The sequence below is a fragment of the Symphodus melops genome, assembly GCF_947650265.1.
Source record: "Symphodus melops genome assembly, chromosome: 7".
In the NCBI taxonomy this organism is placed as follows: domain Eukaryota; kingdom Metazoa; phylum Chordata; class Actinopteri; order Labriformes; family Labridae; genus Symphodus; species Symphodus melops.
In genome coordinates this window covers 15,816,444-15,835,235 of record NC_136697.1, presented here as the reverse complement: position 1 = coordinate 15,835,235, position 18,792 = coordinate 15,816,444, and the positions used below count along the sequence as shown (strand labels likewise).

The window sequence follows — 18,792 nt, the reverse complement described above, 5'->3', positions numbered from 1 at the left end:
TTCATTTCTATGCTAAGCATGATCTTTTATAAGGCTTGCCATTCATCTTTCTTTCCGTTACTTTTCTGACATGATTTTCTGTTCCCACAGCATGCCCGCCGGGCACCTTCAAGTCCACCCAGGGTCCAGGTCTGTGTCTGCAATGCCCTCCTAACAGCCGCTCAACAGCTGAGGCTGCTACCATCTGTGTGTGTCGCAACGGCTACTACCGAGGCGATGCTGATCAGCCAGACGAACCCTGCACCAGTGAGTACTCCACTCCAACATTGTCATGCACTTACGTCCTGGTTGAAAAAGTACCTGTAATATGTGTGTAATAATTTTGCACAATATTAGTTTTCCTTGTATATATATGTATCACATCAATATTGATTATACTGGTTGTGTCAATGAGGCTCTTTATTTTTGATAGTATAGACATTGATTTATTTATATCAATACTTTTTTTTTTTTTTTTCCCCAACTATGATAAAACCTGTGCATGTGGCAGCTTTTAAATCAGCATGCACTATCTGGATGGCTAGTAGCTTCTAATTCTGGTTTTAATAATCAAATTGCAGGGTTTAGAACATTGACATCTCCATTACAGTGGCAAAGCGCTTCTTTTCTGTTTCCCCTCGGTTATCTCCCACTCCCGGTCTCTCTTTCTCGCTGTTGTTCTTTCCTTCTGTCTGCTATCATCCCCCGAAGTCCTAATTACTCAGGCAGATGCTGCGAGTCTTCGACACTGTCCTGCCGTTATCCGCTGGAGATCCAATAAGGCCTCTCACAGCATCAGACTTATCTTAATATGATGTTAATGCAATATGCTAAGCTTTTTGTACAGTCCCTGCTGACACACAGTTATGCAGAAGGAAAGCGCTGTTAGGGCCCCAAAAAGTTTGTTTACTTCTCTTTTTTTTTTGCTGCCTCTGGGGAGTGTCTTATTGGTTCATTCTTCTGAAATAGCAAACTTGAAGCATTATAAATGTGGTTGTATGTATTTGGACCAGATTATTTCATGTGAACCTGTGACAGACTACAGGCTTTTGCAAGATGGTTAGCCTTCACAGCCAAATGTGTATTATTGAACCTTTTTTTGAGTGAGCTCCTTAAAGCCAAGAAACCCACATGCAGCACAGCTGTTTGACTAACTGCTTGAATGCTTCCCAAGTGTAGACATCAACACCTTCAGGCTTTGGATGTTCTCAACGGATGACACACCACTTTTACCTTGAGATTTCCCCACCCTCCCATGGTATACTATACAACTCTCTGGTGAATTAGTGAACGCTGCATCAGGTACGGCGCCTTGAGGCCTTGAATTTCCAATAAGCAATCTCCATGACTGTTCCCAGGTGGAACTTCAGCAGATCCCTGTTTTCTATGTGCATTTTTCCAATTAGGCTTGTATTAGTTTCTCTGTTTTCTTCTGTCTTTTTAATATCTTAACATTCAGGGTGCAGTATTTAACTCCATTCAAAAGGTACAAAACAATCAGATCCCACTATTACACCCATTTGCCCTCTGCTAGCTGAACCCCTTCCCAAAAGTAAAATATTCATTCTTTCAAAATGACTACATTTAATACATGAAATGTCCTACTGAGAATTATGTCTTTAACTATCACTTTAGCATGAATATCTTAAGCCAGCATACGTTACTTCACAATTTGTGTCAACAGAAACACATTCAAAGCCTTCCCCGATTGAGCAACCATACAGTAGTACATTCAATGCTTATAGTGCCCTGGATTACAGCAGGTCATTGGGGTGGGGGTTGGTGGTAGTGTTGGTGGTGGTTGGGGGGCAGTGATATCATCCCAGTAAGAATCTCTTTAGTACTTCATGTTCTGATAAGAGCACTGGTAGAGTAGCTTAAATCAGGCCAATCTTTAGCTGCAGAAGCTTTAGCGTTAGCCCTTCTTGCTGCCGTCACAGGCGCAAGTCCCTGTGTGCTCCAGATCAGTCTGATTAGCTTGCTGATGGATTGTCCAGTGCCTGGCTCTGTCAGCGGGGTGCTTCAAGCTATACCTCTCCCTTCTTTTCCCTGAGGGATATGCCAGGCCTGGGATGCACTTCAAACCAACCCGTCCAACTCCTGCCCCTCCTTTTCCCCCAATCTCCTGTCTTGTGCTGACTCCAGCTATGCCTAAGGGGAGGAACACTGAGCATTCTGTCTCACAGCTTGAAGGCAAATTGGTCTTTGGGACAGTGGAATGCATTGCACTTCAGCCCTTCTTTGTACTTTCTTAAGGCTCCAGCCTCCTGCCTGATGAACCTTTAACTTCCTATTTAGTGTGCGCATGTGAAAAAGGAACATTTAACATGTTCATGTGAGAATGGTGTGCTAGGGGGTAGTCATCTAACTGTAAGCCAGCTCAGTGCTTTTCTCTAAATGTGTGAGTCAGAGGGGAAGAAGGGCAAGCAGAGTGGAAACCGGCATACTGTACAGTAAAACAACTGCTGATTGGTCCATTGGGGAGTAGGGAAGACTTGATGAAGAATCATGTAGTGAAAAACAGTGTGAAAAAGATTAAGAGGGAGCAAGAGATAACAACAGAGAAGTGTAAGGAAAAGATAAATAAAAACATTGGAGGAATGGTTTGAATCTGTAGGTTTTATTTTGTCCTTGGAAGACATGACTGTTTGGAAAACTTTCCGAGGGACACAAATCCACAAGTAATCAAAGATAGTGAGCCACACTACATAGCTATGTTGTAAAAACATGCTGTTTATGCACGTTTACATTTTGGAAACTACCAATGCCAGCAACCAAGCAACTCATGGGTAAATTCTTCGAAATGTTATTGAATCAACATAAATATAGGGAACGGGAGGAAAATATACTGGTCCTGGAGGATTTCTACATTCCTGATCCGTACCACATTGCCCCAGAATTCTGTGGCTCTCACTCAATTCTCATATCTGTGGCCTATCCCCTGAAAATCTCCTTGAGCCCTGTCAAACACTGTCTACGCCGCCTGGCAACACAAACAAACCCACCAGAATTCCTAACTGAAAGGACGAGGTTATCTGCTTTTCCATTCTCCTCATCATCCAGTTTGGATTTTTCCTCTTCTGTGCTCTCATTTTCACCGTCTCTCCTCTCTCCTTGTTCCCTTTTCAAAGAGAAGTGAGCCATCAAAGGGCATACATATACTTCATTCTTTTTTTCATGTTTTTTTTCTTTCTTTTTTTTTTTTTTTCCCCCACAAAAACTTTGTTGTCAGTTTTGGAGTAAGTTGAGGCGTTTTCTCACACAAGTGCGCTTGGTGGATTTCTTTCTCAGTATTCCAGTTGTAAATGGAGCTAAATCGAAGTATCTGTCTGTTTTTCTCTAATCCTTGCAGTGTGTATGAGAACATAACACTCCAGACCTTTGTTCCAATGCGCCCATGGAGAAAAATGAAACCATCTACAGCTTTCCCATGCATAGTCAAGGACATTAATATGTTTAGAGTTACTGTTGTGATTAATGTTGGTCAGTTGGTTATCCTTCAGACCGTTAAAGAACAGCTGCCATATATTCTTACACAGAACTACTCACAGTCTATGACTTCCTCTGTCTCTCATGCAGACACTATTAGTCTTTATAACATGTTTTATTTCATGTCTCACCAACCCACACAGCCCGTCTTTCTTCCTCTCAGCTCCTCTGGCTGTGATCAGTATCTGCACACAGGGACCTTCTGTTGGTCCCTCAAGGCCTGTTTCACATCATGAAAAACAAACAGTTTGAAAGAGGAGAAGCGCTAGCCCCAGTCTATTCAAAGGGTAGATGAGTAAACAAAGTGTTGAAGTGTTTATTTTGGGCACTGGGACACCCCTTACATTAGCAGCTGAGGGAGAAAACTGCACTGGGGTCTTTTGCAACAGAGGTGGTGACTTGAAGCATCCTCAGTAGCAGGACAGCTCTGCATACCAATCAGTCTGGGAGTCGCACTGAAGCAGGTACAAGACATCCCTTGAAGTTAATCTTCCTACATCTACATGAAAGATATAGAAAATTACTTCAAATAGTTTCATATACATTAGCAAAAGTGTTATGTTGATAGGACAAACGGATTTCCATTTGCACATGTCCAGATGAGAAAAATCTGTTTTTGAATAAGAATTATATAATTGTAAATAATGACACAATGTGAATTGCATTTTTTAAACATTATGATGAGGTTCAGCATAATTCCCATTTATTTTGATTTAATTTAAGACAATGAATCTGAAAATATTACCAGATTCTAACATAATGAAATACAATTATTTGAATCGGGTTATTGACCAAAATGTTCCATTTATGCAACCATGTGAACAGCTAAAATAACCAACAGTATTTCTTAGGAGTATTGCCATAATTGCCTTCCTTTTGCATGTAAACTAAATAACAAAACAAATATATTTTCCGCTTAGTGTCTGCAGGAGCTTTTATTGGAAGCTTTTTTCTATCTTAATATGAACATGATGAAACAAGGTGACTTGAACCGTCTCTTAGACTTAACACTCCTTTGCTTTACTTTGAATCCACATATACTGTACTGTGCAAGTGTGCATGCATTTCTTCTTTCTCCTGCTTAGAATTTTCGCCTGTATTACCCAGTGCTCCCATGGTGGTTAAGGCTGTGTAAAGATTATGAACCCAGAAACCATTAGTGTGACCAGTTCAGTCAGCCTAGGGGTCATAGTTAAACTCCACCCACACCGTGTTGTGATTAATTCAACTGCCATACTGAACTAAATATCAAACGAGCATTGCGTTGTCCTCATTGTCCTTGTGCAAATGACCTGACACTGCACGGGTTATTGTGATTGCACTGTTCTACAGTACATGTCAAAGGAAGTACATGAGCTGCTTGGAGATGACAAATTGTTAGTAAAGTAAAAGCAACATGTAGTGAAGGTCTAACAAATCCGACTGCCATGACTAAATGAACTCCAGCTGAGAGCCTGTAAGTAACATTCTCGACAAATTAAATCCTGTGGCAAATTAAAACAGCCAAGGGCTGCTGTAATAGCCTGCAAATCACTGGCTAAGTGGCAGTCACATCTGATTTCTTGTGCCATCCCCACATGTGTGAAGCTTGGCTGTAATTGGGAAAGAAAAGAGTGTGACGACTTGTTCACACCACAACCAGGCAGCATTTTTCTGATTCTGATAAATGCTGCAGATGTGAATACACGGCTACCTATTAATGTAGGCGTATGTGCTTGTTTACATGTGTTTTCCACGCTCCCCTAGTAATGCTAGTTTGGGGGCAAGTGCACAAAAGTGATGGATGATGCCGAAGATAGAAGTAGTAGGAGCAACACATGAAGTGCTTATTGTTCTTTCTCCAAGGGAGGAAAGCTGAAGTGCTATCAAAACCCTCTATGACCAATTCTTACAAACTCATGCATTTTGTGCCATATTTTCCTTCCCCTGTAACACATCAAGAAGTGTCCAATGACCGAACGATGTTCCATTTGACCATATATCTTGAGCACTGGCTGGCCTTTACCCCAGACCATAATAATCACACTGTAGAGGTCATGCCCTTCCTGTCACTGACCTCTCTCTTGTCAAGCCGCTGAGCTGAGGTCGCAGCAGTTTCAAAGCCATTCCCTTGTGTTTTTTCGCGCTTAGACCAAGCTCTCCGGGGTTTAGCAACAATGATTTATTGTGTCTGTGTTGACTGATATTACTATCTTCTTTGTGATCACAGCAATGGGAAACTGTAGTGTTATCTCAATGCTTTAAAATATATATATATATATATATATACTATATATGTTTATCTTGTTACATATGCAGGAAAAGGAAGCAGAGGAAAGATAATACAGAATGTGAGAGAGCTGGATAATTCTTTGGAGTGTTTCTAGAACTGAGTGGATGTTTTTGTTCCACAGTAGTCTAATGGTGGGTCGGTTAAACTTCTTTTTAATGATAAAGGTCAGGCTTTATGGTGGATGAATTGGTACCAGATCAGCTCTGCAGGGCAGCCTCACTTAACCTAAGCTTCACTGACTAAGGGCTTTGGTGAGCTTCTGCTTTATCTGCAGAGTCTGCTATCTGAGAAGAAAGAGCCGCCTGTGAGCAGCCGCGGGGACACACAATCTCAGCAGAAAATTTCCACACTGCAATGTGAACAGATTTCAACTCTTTAAGAATTGCGATCCAATTGCGGGAGGCTAAACAAGCCACTTTTCTGCACCCTGATATTAAGCCACCACTCAAGCAAAACAATGGTTTTCATTAATTCCTCATTTCTTTCTGAACGTCGTCTTTGAGCTTCTTCTGCAGCTGCAGGCTACGAGTGAGTGAATGGTAGCGTGAATCTCCAGAGCCACTTGGATAGGAATACTCCATGCAACACTGCATTTTGCTAAATAACCAATGTTTGATAGACACAAACGTTTCACTGTTTGATCTCTCTGGGTGTGAATGGAATAAATTAGCATTGCAATGTGCTGACAATGGAAGAAAAGAGCAAAAAAAGACAAGTTGGCTTTTGGCTAACAACACTTTCATTTATTACAGGGTTCTTAATAGATTGAATTGACATGACAGTAAGCAGATTAATTAAATAATTTCCATTTTTGGCATACATTATTTTGCTTTTTTCATCATGACAGCTTGCCGTAGTGATTAGAAATGTGTTAAGCTGTCAATCTGAGTCGCTATTGCATTTTTCTTACATCCGTTTTCTTCTTTCATCCGTGTCCACAGGTGTCCCATCCAGCCCCAGGAACGTGATCTCAATTGTGAACGAAACTTCTGTGATTTTGGAGTGGCATTCCCCCAGGGAGACAGGCGGCCGAGGTGATGTCGTTTACAACATAGTGTGCAAGAAGTGCCGTGCTGACCGGCGCTCCTGCTCCCACTGTGACGACAACGTGGACTTTGTTCCTCGACAGCTGGGTCTGACTGAGACCAGGGTGTTCATCAGCAACCTGTGGGCTCATACCCTCTACAGCTTTGAGATCCAGGCTGTTAACGGAGTCAGCAACAAGAGTCCGTACCCTGCCCAGCATGTGTCCATAGACATCACCACCAACCAGGCTGGTAAGTGGTGCAAAAATAGTATTCATCATTGTAACTTTAAGAGCTAGTGTCAGGGTTCTTTTTAAATCTCTTTCTACTATTAGACGTCTGGTTTCCCTCCTGCCTAAGTAGGGTTCTTTTACTTTACATTTGTGAAATGGAAGATTTTACTATTACTGCATAAATGTGAATCATTCCCCTCAAAGCGCCATCATTTTGCAAAAGTGCATTTCAGAGTCTTACTTCTTGGCAAAGCTGACTTCAGGGCTCCTAAGATTTCACGTCGCTCCAGCGTGAATAATGACTTTAAGGCTGGCAGTACGGGGCCAGCTGGTTTAGTGAAAGTTATACATACATGCTCTCATTCTGAGCCTTCCATCTCTGAATCAAAGTGAACGCTTTCCCTTTTGAAAACTCAGCGGAGGAGTACAAACCCACAGCCAAGACTCAGCATGTTAGATTTAGTGGCAGGACAAGCGCAATCACTGCAACGCACCTCTCTGCTTTGTAGTTTATTTACAAATCAAAAGCCATGCTAGAAATAGCCCTTGTTTTCATTTCCCTTTTGGGCATTCCAGACTTTCTTGCTTATTTTTTGACACTGGTGAAGGTAAGCATCCATCCAAAAACAACATAGGAGTCATTTATGGAAGCTCTTTTTCGAGATTGTCATCTGGCGGTTGAAGGCTGGTTACTTCACAGACTGACACATCTCTGAGATGTTTTTCTTTGGTCTTTGTGTAATGACACTTTGTTTTGATAGCATTGCTGCACAGTGAGTCAGTACGTTTCTCTTCACAGGATGTTGCCCTCCAGCTAAAACCTGTCTGAGAATCTTCGCTTATATACCACTCACTGTCACTATTCTGATCTCTGAATGAACAAAAACAGATTAATCTTTCTTTTTTTCTGTCTCTCAAATGTGACCGGCAAAGACAAATCTTCTTTGTTGACGCGTTGAAATAAAGATGAGAAATGAAGCCAATGGAAAAGTGCCAACATTAGCAGTTCCTGGGGTTGATTCTTGAGGCTGCCTTTTTAAAAAAAATAAAAAATAAATAACTCAATTTCCACGAGGAGAACTCTGATCAGCAGCCAGTCACGCAATCACTAAACAATTTTGATTCCATGGCAAACATGATGCTAGCTCATTAGCTAGCTAAATGTCAGCCATAGCCCTCTTGTCAACAGACAGTATATATGCTTCAGAAAACCAACATGGCAGCAGCAAAGATACCAAACCGGAAGATTTCAAATGGCAGTCAAGGCTACATCCAATAATATATGTGGCAAAATGTATTACACTGGAAGAGAGCAACTAGAGAAAGATACATTGACAGTCTCTTTGTTTTAATTCTTTACTTTTGTATCCCTTCCTCTCTCTTCACCTCTCTCAATCTCTCTGCTTGTCTGTCTTTTCATATTTTCCACAATGCACGTGTGTGCATCCTCTGACTTTGCTGTTGATATATCTGAGCCGAGCCAATGAAAATGACCTTCATCCTGTTTTGACTCTCTCTCTCTCTCTCTCTCTCTCTCTCTTGTGTGTGCTCATCCTCCTAACTGTGCCTGTGATGCGACCTTAGCTCAGCCAGTGTGAATGACAGGTTGAGGATACTGTCTTTTGCAAGTCTTTTTTTTTTCCATCTAGTGTCGCGGATTGGAAAGTGTGCGTTAACGCAATCATCAGGTACAAAAAAACAAATCAATCATAATCTAAAACTAACTGTTTTAAGTCATTAGTTGTGGGACAATTACAAACAACAACAGTGCCTTTCTGAGAGAAAATGTAATAATAGTAATTAACAAAAGCTAAAAAAAAAACACATCAGCAATCCAGCTGAGCAACGATACAATATAAACATTAATCACAGTTACTATTTATCACAGTCTAAATATCAGCGTCAGTAATGGTTTGGAAGAAATAGTCTTAGAATATGTCACACAGAAGTGGGACAAAGTCATTGTTTTACAAGTCACAAGAAAGTCTCAAGTCTTTGGTCTCAGTTCCAGAGTCAAGTCCCAAGTCCTAAACAAGTCATTTACTCTCTTCACCAAAAGAAATGCCATTTTCCCAGAGTAAGAACCTATGAAATTGACGTAAATTATGAAAGCTCTTTGAATTGTGTTATTTCCATCTCAAAATAAAAGAGCAAAACCATAACAACTTTATCAGGTGATGCAGGTCTCATGTCAGTTTGTGACTTGAGTCAAAGTTATGTGTCCACAACTCTGTTCTCACTTAAAATCAAATCCATTTGGAATGTATTTATTTTCATTTATTTCATTATACAAGAAAATAGTTACAATAATATTACAAAAGTCACAATTAAATTGGCCTGACTCATTTGAAACTAGTTTGCAGCAGTATCCCGTTCTGCTGCACATGAAAAATGAAGGCCCTGTCAGAGAACAGACACAGCCAAACAGAAATTTCACTTTCACTTAAAATGTATAGATAACTTATTTGACATAAATTACAGAATACCAGTCGAACAGAAATTGCTCTATCCAGATCCCCTTTGTGTAGGAAGACATTCTGAAATTAAATTCAGCGCAGTTGGTAAAGGGCTTACATTATTTGATTACGATTCTCAGAAGAATTTAATGACCGACTGAACTTGTCTTTGTCTGAAAATGAGTCCTGGGAAGAAGTGGGAGGGAAGTCGAGGCTGGATAGAGAAAAGCAACCCTTTTTTCTTCTTTTTTTCCCCCCCATCTGTGACAGTGAAGGAGAGGAAAATGAGGAAGTAAATAGGTCTGATTATCAGGGTGGCCTTAATGGTGCTGACTGTCCCCATTTGACAGGCTAATAGCACACTTGACAGATAGATGTAGAAGAAGCTATGCCCAGGCCTATTGTTGAAGTCTACAGCAGTAATGAGGTGTCTGCCAGTAATCTGCCAGCCCTGTGTCCAGCTCTATGGCCTTTTGTAGCCAGGTAATTGCACTGTTCCTACTTTCGACAGAAGGTTTCATTGACGGGGCAACTGAAAAAGCAGAAGTATCCAGAGGGGATTAATAATGATGATGCAGTTCAAAAAGCAAAAAAAAAAAAAAAAGCAAGATTCTCTTAAAAAGGTAGGGCTTTGTTTTCATGGGTTAATGAATAAAAATGCTTGAAGAAAAAAAAAGTGCTATTTTGGGGAACCTTGACATTTGCTTGTCCGCTCATTTGGTATTTTTGTGCACTGCACCCTCGCATGATGCAAGGTTGAGAGAGGTGGAGTAACAAAATGCAAGTTCCATGTAAATGAGGTAGCAATCAGAGACGTGTTGGTGTTTAATAAAATCTGAAGACTGGAGGATCCACGGAAATGTAGCACAATAATAGTCAACATAGCCAAAAGTGGTCCACTATTCATCCCCAATATACTGTAATCCTTGCGAGTAATAGGATATAAATACAAAAAGAAACTGTAATCCAAATAAATACAACCTAAATCTTTAGTTCAGTTGCTTTTCATTGTATTTATACTCATTTATGAAGCCAAATGCTCCCTTCATCTCAATATTAAAGCAGTGGAATGCAACCCGCAGCCACAAGTAAAACGCTGAAATTTGATTGCTGCACAATCAGAATCAACGTTAGCACTTCTCCATGAGACAAAAGCACAAGATGGCTCTGTTTGGACGAGACAGATGAACAATTCACAACAATAATTTTGCTTAATGTTCCATCTCTGCCGGAGCCAAGACTACCAGTAGAATAGACAGATTTCTTTGTTTATTTTACACGGCCATGTTTTATGCACAGGTGCACACATGATTGTGAAAGATGAAATGTAATACTGTCAGTGCATTGTGTTTTACATTTTCAGCCCAGGAAAAGTGACTCTGGTGAGCTTAGACTGTTAAGTATTAAAAAAGACATGCATGGGTGTGGCTAATAAAAGCTAACGTGTGTTTAAATCATTAAAAGTAATTTGGCTATCATTCAAAAGGCAGAGTTTATTATTTGCAGAAGCATGGGGAAACGTTAAAGGTAAAGAGTGCTCTGTTCACATTCTCCTTCAAATCCCTCTTGGCTCTACTTTTTCAAGGTGAGCCATTTTTATCATGAGCTGTTGTGCTCAGCACAGCTGTTAAAATGGATGATGGAGGAGATCAGGAATATAATTGCATGGCAGGTAATACTTAATCAACATTTCCTCCTATTTATATTCCATCTCACTCATCCCGTTCACAAATAACATGCATGGATGTGTCTGCACTTAATCTGAAAGTAAATTGGTGCGTACTTATCTGCGCTCATTTCAGGATGAGTATGTCACTGTGACCATGTATTGTCACATTCAGTACATCCCTGTTTAAAGGACCATTGCACCAGTGTTTAACCTTTATCCTAAATGGACTTCTTATATTGCATTTTCTTATTTATAACAACCCGACCAAGGCATTGTGTCAAAGCCTTATCATCAGTTAATTTTTTGTTTAAAAGGTCTGAAGTTCTGTCCTTTTGAAGACATCTGAACCAATATATATATATATATATATATATATATATATATATATATATATATATATATATATATATGTACCACCAGGAAATGGATAAGTACAACCTTACCATGAAACTTAAACTGTTGATAAGGGGAATTATCTATTATTACACCGCAGCACTTTGAGACTATCAACCTGTGAGAGAACTGAAGAGTGACACTGACCTTTAAACTTAAAACGTTTGTTATAAAAGAGACTTGCTTTGTCGACCTAACGTAGCTTTACTATTGACTGTGAGATTTACATATAAAAAAGGAAGGGAGAACTCCTACTAAACAGTTATGAAGCAGTAGTAAGAAGGGTCATAGTTTAAATTGGCCATGAGAAGACAAAGGTGAGAGGAGATAAAATGAGACTGTGGTTGAGCAGGAGAAGAGGAAGGAATAATGGAGGTGAGGGGGGAGTGGAAGGGATTTAGTGGGAATCACAGAAAAGGCCATTTAACTGCCCTCGATCCCAGCCTGTGTCTGGGAGGAAAGACTGATCAATAGTGTGATTTAAAAGTTCATTCACAGCCTGTGCTCACACACACACACACACACACACACACACACACACACACACACACACAACTACACACACACTTACAGGATAGATACAGACACACAAAGGTTATATATACTGCCCCCTCTTACACAATCATTCAAGCCTGGCCTGAATTCAGTCATATTTATCTATGTTAGCTTTGAAAAATGGCGGTTTTATGTCTCTTCGTGAATTACTGTGGTTTAATGTGGAGACTAAAAGACCCTCTCTGCTTCCAGCGAGTTGATTAAATGGATAAAAAAAATGGCAGGCATTTCTTCTTGTTTAATCCATCCTGGACACTTAACCTAGATTCACCACTACTTCAGATCCAGAGCATGTATTTCATCTTTATCATATATCACTCCTTTCTGACTTCTTACAGGTTGTGCATGGGAGGTTTTTATGAACAACACATGAGCTTAAAAAAATCCCATCTCATCACGGGTACAATCTTGTTTAAACATCCTCCGGCTCAGCAGTTTCTCTCATCTGCCTAGAACAGCCTTCTTGACCTAGATTGTGTGCCAACTATCCCTCAGACCACGGAATGCCAAGTATATCTACAAACAATCATCCTGCACTGAGCTACTTTGTTTAGAGAGCAATTCCCACAGATCTTGAAACAGCACCGTTCTCGCCCTCCAAGGGCACATTACGCCCAGTGGGTTGCATAAAACGGAACTGAAAATGAAGACGTAACCTTCCTGAAATCAGACGCCTTAAAGAGATCTGAGCTCTGCGGGGTTCTCCAACCAGACAAGACATCTGTAGAGAGTGTTCAAGACACCACTCAATAAGTCTGTTCAGTTTAGCCCAAAGAGGTTTTCCATTTGTTTCTTAGGGTTCTCCCTTTTTCCTTGTTTCTTCCCTCCTATTGCCACCGCTGTGTTTCAGAGACGGGGTGTCCAGGAGTTTCATCATCTTAGATAGTTCTTCAGGCTTCTTCAGGTTACGTTCTTATTTAATTTGATGCCTGTTCTCATAAATGTTGGATCCTGTCCCTGAACCAGATAGTGAGGTATTCGCTGCAGGCTAAAATAAATCTGACATCTTAATGCATTGTAATAAGTGATCAGAGAGAGAGAGATCAATGTATTTGAAAGTATGCTCATGAAGCGTAGGCTATGTTCACAATCCTTCATGTATAATACTGCATGTTTTTTAAAGATAGTTTCCACTTTGTTTTCTTGACAGAAGTCTATGGTGCTGAACTGATCCCTCTTTTTGATTTTAGAGAGAGGCCCATTACCATACAGTCATGGCTGGCTTGGCCCTCTGAGCCCCTGCTAATGGGTCGGGGAGTAGTTAAACCTGTGCCTTTGACAGAGGCACAGCATATGACTATAGGCTGCTCTCATCATCTGAGACACTGAGCAGCTATTAGGAGGCTGCACCACTCTATTGTGAGCCAATATCTTAAAGCAGGAACTTAAAGTGCACTGCTGAGGAATAAACAATTCAACTTCTTTAGCAATCGTTTCACTGAGAATACGCAGAAACTTTCACATAGGTTAACTGCTGCATTAAAATACACAGAGCATCTAAATTTACCCTATCCTATAAGAAGAAGTGTGTAATTCTTACAGAAGAGAGCATGTATGAAAAATGATGTAGTTATTGTACACATTAAGTTTGACTTCTTGGGGAGTACTTTCATTTTAATTTTACTCTTAATTTTTGTATTGAGCTAAACTGTTGAGGATGATTTTATAATTTGAGAAAAGAACAATGGCGATGTCATCATGGTAAATTTGGCTTTGTGCATGTCCATCTTTATCAGAAGGCCTCAAGAGTCAAGTTTAAAGAATGTGGTCTTTAGCCAGGCAGAAAGTAACTTAAAACAAGATAGGAAATGTAATGTAGGGATTCTGAATTTGTTGTTTTATAACGCCATAGATGTGACTTGGCCTCTTTTCATGTGGTATATTGTTTCGTAGAAAGACACTGAGCCTACAGTTTCAGGCAGGAATAGCTTTGAATGAAAACGTCACACCCATGATTGTGTAAGAGTGCCGTGGGTCAAAATGGAACATGTAAAAAACTTTGTCAGTTTACACAAAAAAGTGTAATAATAATGAATTTCATTTACCACTAAAAGTAGGGGCTTATCTGTTTTGACCATTCTTTATCATTTGTCTCCCAACTGTATAAAAGCACAGTAGTAAATCACAGGAGTGCTCTTTATAAATATAGAGAGGCATGTTTGATGTCCTGACCCTTCGCCATATCGTATCAATTATGGTGTGCACGCTGTACAAAAATAAAAACACTCTCAGGTCTGTGCCACAAATGTAAAATGATGCTTCAACCCATCTGTATTTCACGGTGGATCAACGGTACAAAGGTAGAGAAGCGTTTCATTCTTTCATCACCTTCTTTCGAACCCTCTCTCTTTCGCTCCTCTTTTCTCTTTCTCTCTCTTCCTCTCTTTTTCACTCTGTCTCTCACTTTCCTTCTGTCTCAGCCAGACACTGGGAGGCTCTGACTTTGATTAATGGTGAGCCAAGCTCTGCATTAAAAGCCAGGGGCAGCGAGCGGGGCCAGATAAAAGTGGAGCACAGGAGCAGGGGATGGGAGGGACAGAGGCAGGAGAGAGGAGTGCAGGACACAGTCACCAATCACTGTCAGCGTCGTCGTCCCAGGGTGACGTTGGGGGACGCAGTTGGAGGGGACAGCGGTGCTTCATTGGGTTGAACCTCAGACTCACGCCAGCACAATACATTGTCACTGACTGGCTCTTCTCATGTAGGCTACTAGAAAACAAACGCACATGCATACGTGTGTGCATGTTCTTTATCTGTCTTCTGCATTTACTTTGAAGTAAGGTCACTCAGTTTCCAGTGGTGGAGTGGTGGGAAGTTTTGCTTTTAATTAAAAACCCACAATACTGCCAATTTTGTTTCCACTTTGTTTTCAAGTTTGACATTCTACTCCTGTTATCTTTATTCATCTAATGTTCCACATATTTGATGAATCACCCCCAGGTCCCCTTTACTTTCATCCTTGGTAAAATATGGTAAAAAAACTAACTTGTCTTCCAACAAGAGTTCCAGTGTCATCGTGTCTCTTTCAGGAGCTTCCTTGAACTAGCTTGTCTTTTATGAGACTGTAAGTGCATTTTATTAAATCCTATGATAAATCAACTTATTAGAGGCTTTGCTTCGGGTGTGATAGTCAGCATGCACTTACCTCAGGCATTGTGCAGAGAGATACAGTAGTTACCCCTTTGTTCTCCTATATTTTCTACTAACGTCACATAAGAAATAGCAGTCAGAACAAGATACATATAATGTGCAAGGGAAGTTTCTTTCTCTTTGTTTCTGACATGTATCGATGTTATGTGCAATTCAAACTACTGAGTGCTTGCTATTGAATTATTTGGAGCAATTAAATGTGTTGCTCTCTGTAATAACAGCCAATGTATTTTATGTATTTTTGTATGTGTATGTTTGGCTGCTTGTGGTCTGTCTGAAACTCTTGAAAAAGAGATTTTTAATCTCAATGAGTTTTTTCTTCCTTGTTAAATAAAAATGAAAGTGCACTTTACTTGAAAGAAAAAATAAAATCCCCAAAAGTTTGCCATGCTTAAACCTTTTTTCCCCCTCTGTGTGGCTGAATGTATGAGTAGAACTGGGATCAAGACTCAGAACTGGGGCTGAGAAAACACCTCTCCTCCTAACTCCCCTTTTTTCACTGCAGGAATTTCTGCGTGGAGTGCCCCTCCCTCGGGTCTGTCAGGAACAGTGTGTGCCTGTGGCCGGTAATTGATAATGTGGCCCAGGCAGCCCTAGCCCTGGTCAGTCAAGCGTGAACCAGCCTGAGAGGCAGAAAGGCTGAAGTGCACCGAGGTGAAGCTTAGCCCTAACACTCTCTGTCGAGGGTTTGGGAGAGAGAGCGGGAGAGAGAGGGAGGAGGGTTAGGAAGTGAGAGCCAAGGGAGGCAGATTCAACAGAACCCATTTGCACTGAAAGGATAAGCAGAGCTTATTCATTTGGTTGCAGTTACATATCTGATGCTGTTATCTTAAAAAACACGATTTTAAAGCAACTACATGAAGTGAAAAGGTCAGGGGCTTTTCTTCTTAGAGAACTCCTGTGATGACAATAGAAGGATTATGCAATAGAAAAGTATGAAAAGAAGAAAAAGAAAGAGAACAACCATTACGAAGTTTGATAAAAAGCAGTACTTAGCTAAGAGAGCTGTGCCATTTGCTGCCTGTGGAATAGAGCAGTATAGAGTTGAGAGCTGGTGAGTGTAGACCAGGTGGAGCGATGACTCGGCCTCAGCAGCGAGCCGGCGGAGAGCCAAGATGCTGATGGGCACAAAGTGCTTGTGTGGGGCTGTATTTATGCCTGCAGACATGGGGGTGGAGATTCATTTCCAGCACTGTATACAAACACAGAGGCTTTGAACTCAATAGGAGTAGCAGCAGAATCCGTTTTTAATCAAACCTATTTGTCTGTTCACAAACTGGTTTGATGAGTCAGTCTTGTTGGATTCATCTCTGAACTCCAGCCTCCCACCTTGGATGAGTTTGTGATCATATAGTAGATTTGGGGCTGCATTGACATGTCATTAAAGAGATTGATCTGTATATAAAAGCTAAGCGATGTGTTTTTAGTTTAATATGATTTTGACTTTTTTTTTGGAAACAGCTACCATAGATTTGCGTACTTATGATCAGTTTTCATTTTAAAGCCCCTGAAAAAAATGAGGGACATAATCTATCCTAATGTAGTATTTATTCAACTCTTCTGCTTCACTCTGTATGGGAAGTTTGATCAAACAGTTCTTGACACATGAGCAAAAAAACGCATAACTGTCATCAAGTTCTGATTCATCTGCTGCTCTACCCTGATTGGTCTCCTCAAAGTGTGACACATCACATGTTTCTGACTCTGCCCACTTCAAACTAGTAAGAAAAGCACACAGAGAGAAACAAATCCAAAAGTGCAGAAATCTTTGAAGTGCTAGAACTTAAACCATTTTGAGTTTGGCAGTAGAGACTGTTTATGTAGAGCAATAGTCATTTACAGGAATTCACTGATGGGAAAATATGTTTCAGGATCTTAAGCAGTTGCAGAATGATTTGTAAGGAAGGCTTTCTCATAAAAAAAAATAAAAATAAAGGAATTTGTGCATTTTTTAAACTGGAGCAGAAACAGTGTTTGTTTTTGAAGAATAAACAGGGTAAACAAGGCAGTTAACGTGATCTCAGAAAGACATCATATTTGATGTTACTTGATTAACAGGAATCTGTTAAAAATACAAACAAATCAGCTCCAGGAAAATGTCTTCACAGAGCATAAATTCAGGTGCATTGAAATCCCTTAACTCTGCTGCCAGCAGTGACAAGATATCCCTGCGACTGTTAAATGTCAACACAGAGGTAATCTGTCAAAAGATGACAGCAGAGAAAAAGGGGAAGAGAGGACTCTGCAGTAGTTTATCACCTGTGATGGGAAAAATGACTGTCAATGTATTCTTATACTGGTAATTGTCTTTTAAGCAGTTGTTGATATGAATAAAAGACTAACTATGCCTTCATCTGATCAGATGCTACACTAATTTAATGACGGTTCTTGTTATTAAAATACATCCAGAATTACACATTAAAAGAGGCGCTTTTACTTACACTTACACACTAAAAGAACTGCTGAGAATCACCAACACACTCACTGAAATAAACTGTATAGATAGAATTTTATAACTGGTGACGTCTGCCTTCTTTTCAATCACAAGGTGTGTGTGTGTGTGTGTGTGGGGGGGGGGGGGGGGGGGGGGATGTGAAGAGCAACATGGAAAAGGGTTAATTCGGGGTTAATTGACAAACTATGTGTGTACATCCAGTTGGACTGGGGCTGAATGATGGAAGAGTTCAGAGGAGTGATTTAATTCCATAGGGTTCATTTAATAAATAACATGTTAATGTAAGGATGGGGAATAATGCATGTTAGGTATTGACTGTAGAGTGTCCTATTATGAGTAAAAGTCCTGTATAGTCTATAAAAATGTGTGGTCTTTTATGTCGGTAGTACCACTGTAACAACTTGGAAACTATTTACTCCCCAACACACTGCACCAGTTTCATGGCTCCGCCTTAGGTCATTTGCAGTGAAATCAGCAGCGCAAGTTCTTCCCAGTCTCAGAACACATCTTCAATAACCGTCTATAACCGCCTGAAAGGGAGCAAATACACATTTCTCTGCATTTATGGTGAAGCCAGCGGTTGGCTTCAACTCCAAGGCAAGACTTCTGTTTCCATGTGGCTTTTATGTTGGCAATGTAAACGCCACTATTTCTTGGTTCATAACATCCTGGCGTAGTGCCCGTTTGCCCGTTTCAGTTTATCTGCAGTAGGCTATACTCTTTAGATAGCTGCCTCCTTACGGCTCAAGTCAGTGGCATGAGCCCGAATAATAAACACTCTCTGTCTTTCTGTTCTTAAGAGGTGAAGAAACCTTAACTTGACTGCAGCAGTTCATTGTAGCTCATTGATGAGTCAGAAATATACAGACAGAATATTTAGAAATAATGTGGTTTCCTCCTTTTGTCCTACATTCCTGTTATAGGAGTAGAAGAACAATGTTGATCTTAGCTGTTTAACAGTTAGTTATGTCATGGCCATATGGATCAGATCGGCTTTTGAGGATTTAAAAAACGTTTTAATCAATTTAATTAATGAGTGCCTATCATGCCCCCTGTTGATGTCCCAACAGGTCGCCAAAACCACAATGGTCTAAATCCAGCACCTCTGATTTCCAG

The 18,792-nt window shown here is 40.4% G+C and overlaps 1 protein-coding gene across 2 annotated transcripts in view; it reads left to right on the top strand.

Annotated features, from left to right (window-relative positions):
* Window positions 1-18,792, top strand: part of ephb1 (EPH receptor B1) — a 147,531-nt gene that overhangs the window by 87,204 nt on the left and 41,535 nt on the right. For both annotated transcript variants that reach the window (XM_079349214.1, XM_079349213.1), the window contains exons 4-5: window positions 91-246; window positions 6,682-7,017. In XM_079349214.1, the coding sequence (XP_079205340.1) occupies window positions 91-246; window positions 6,682-7,017 (492 nt within the window). The remainder of the gene's footprint in view (window positions 1-90; window positions 247-6,681; window positions 7,018-18,792) is intronic.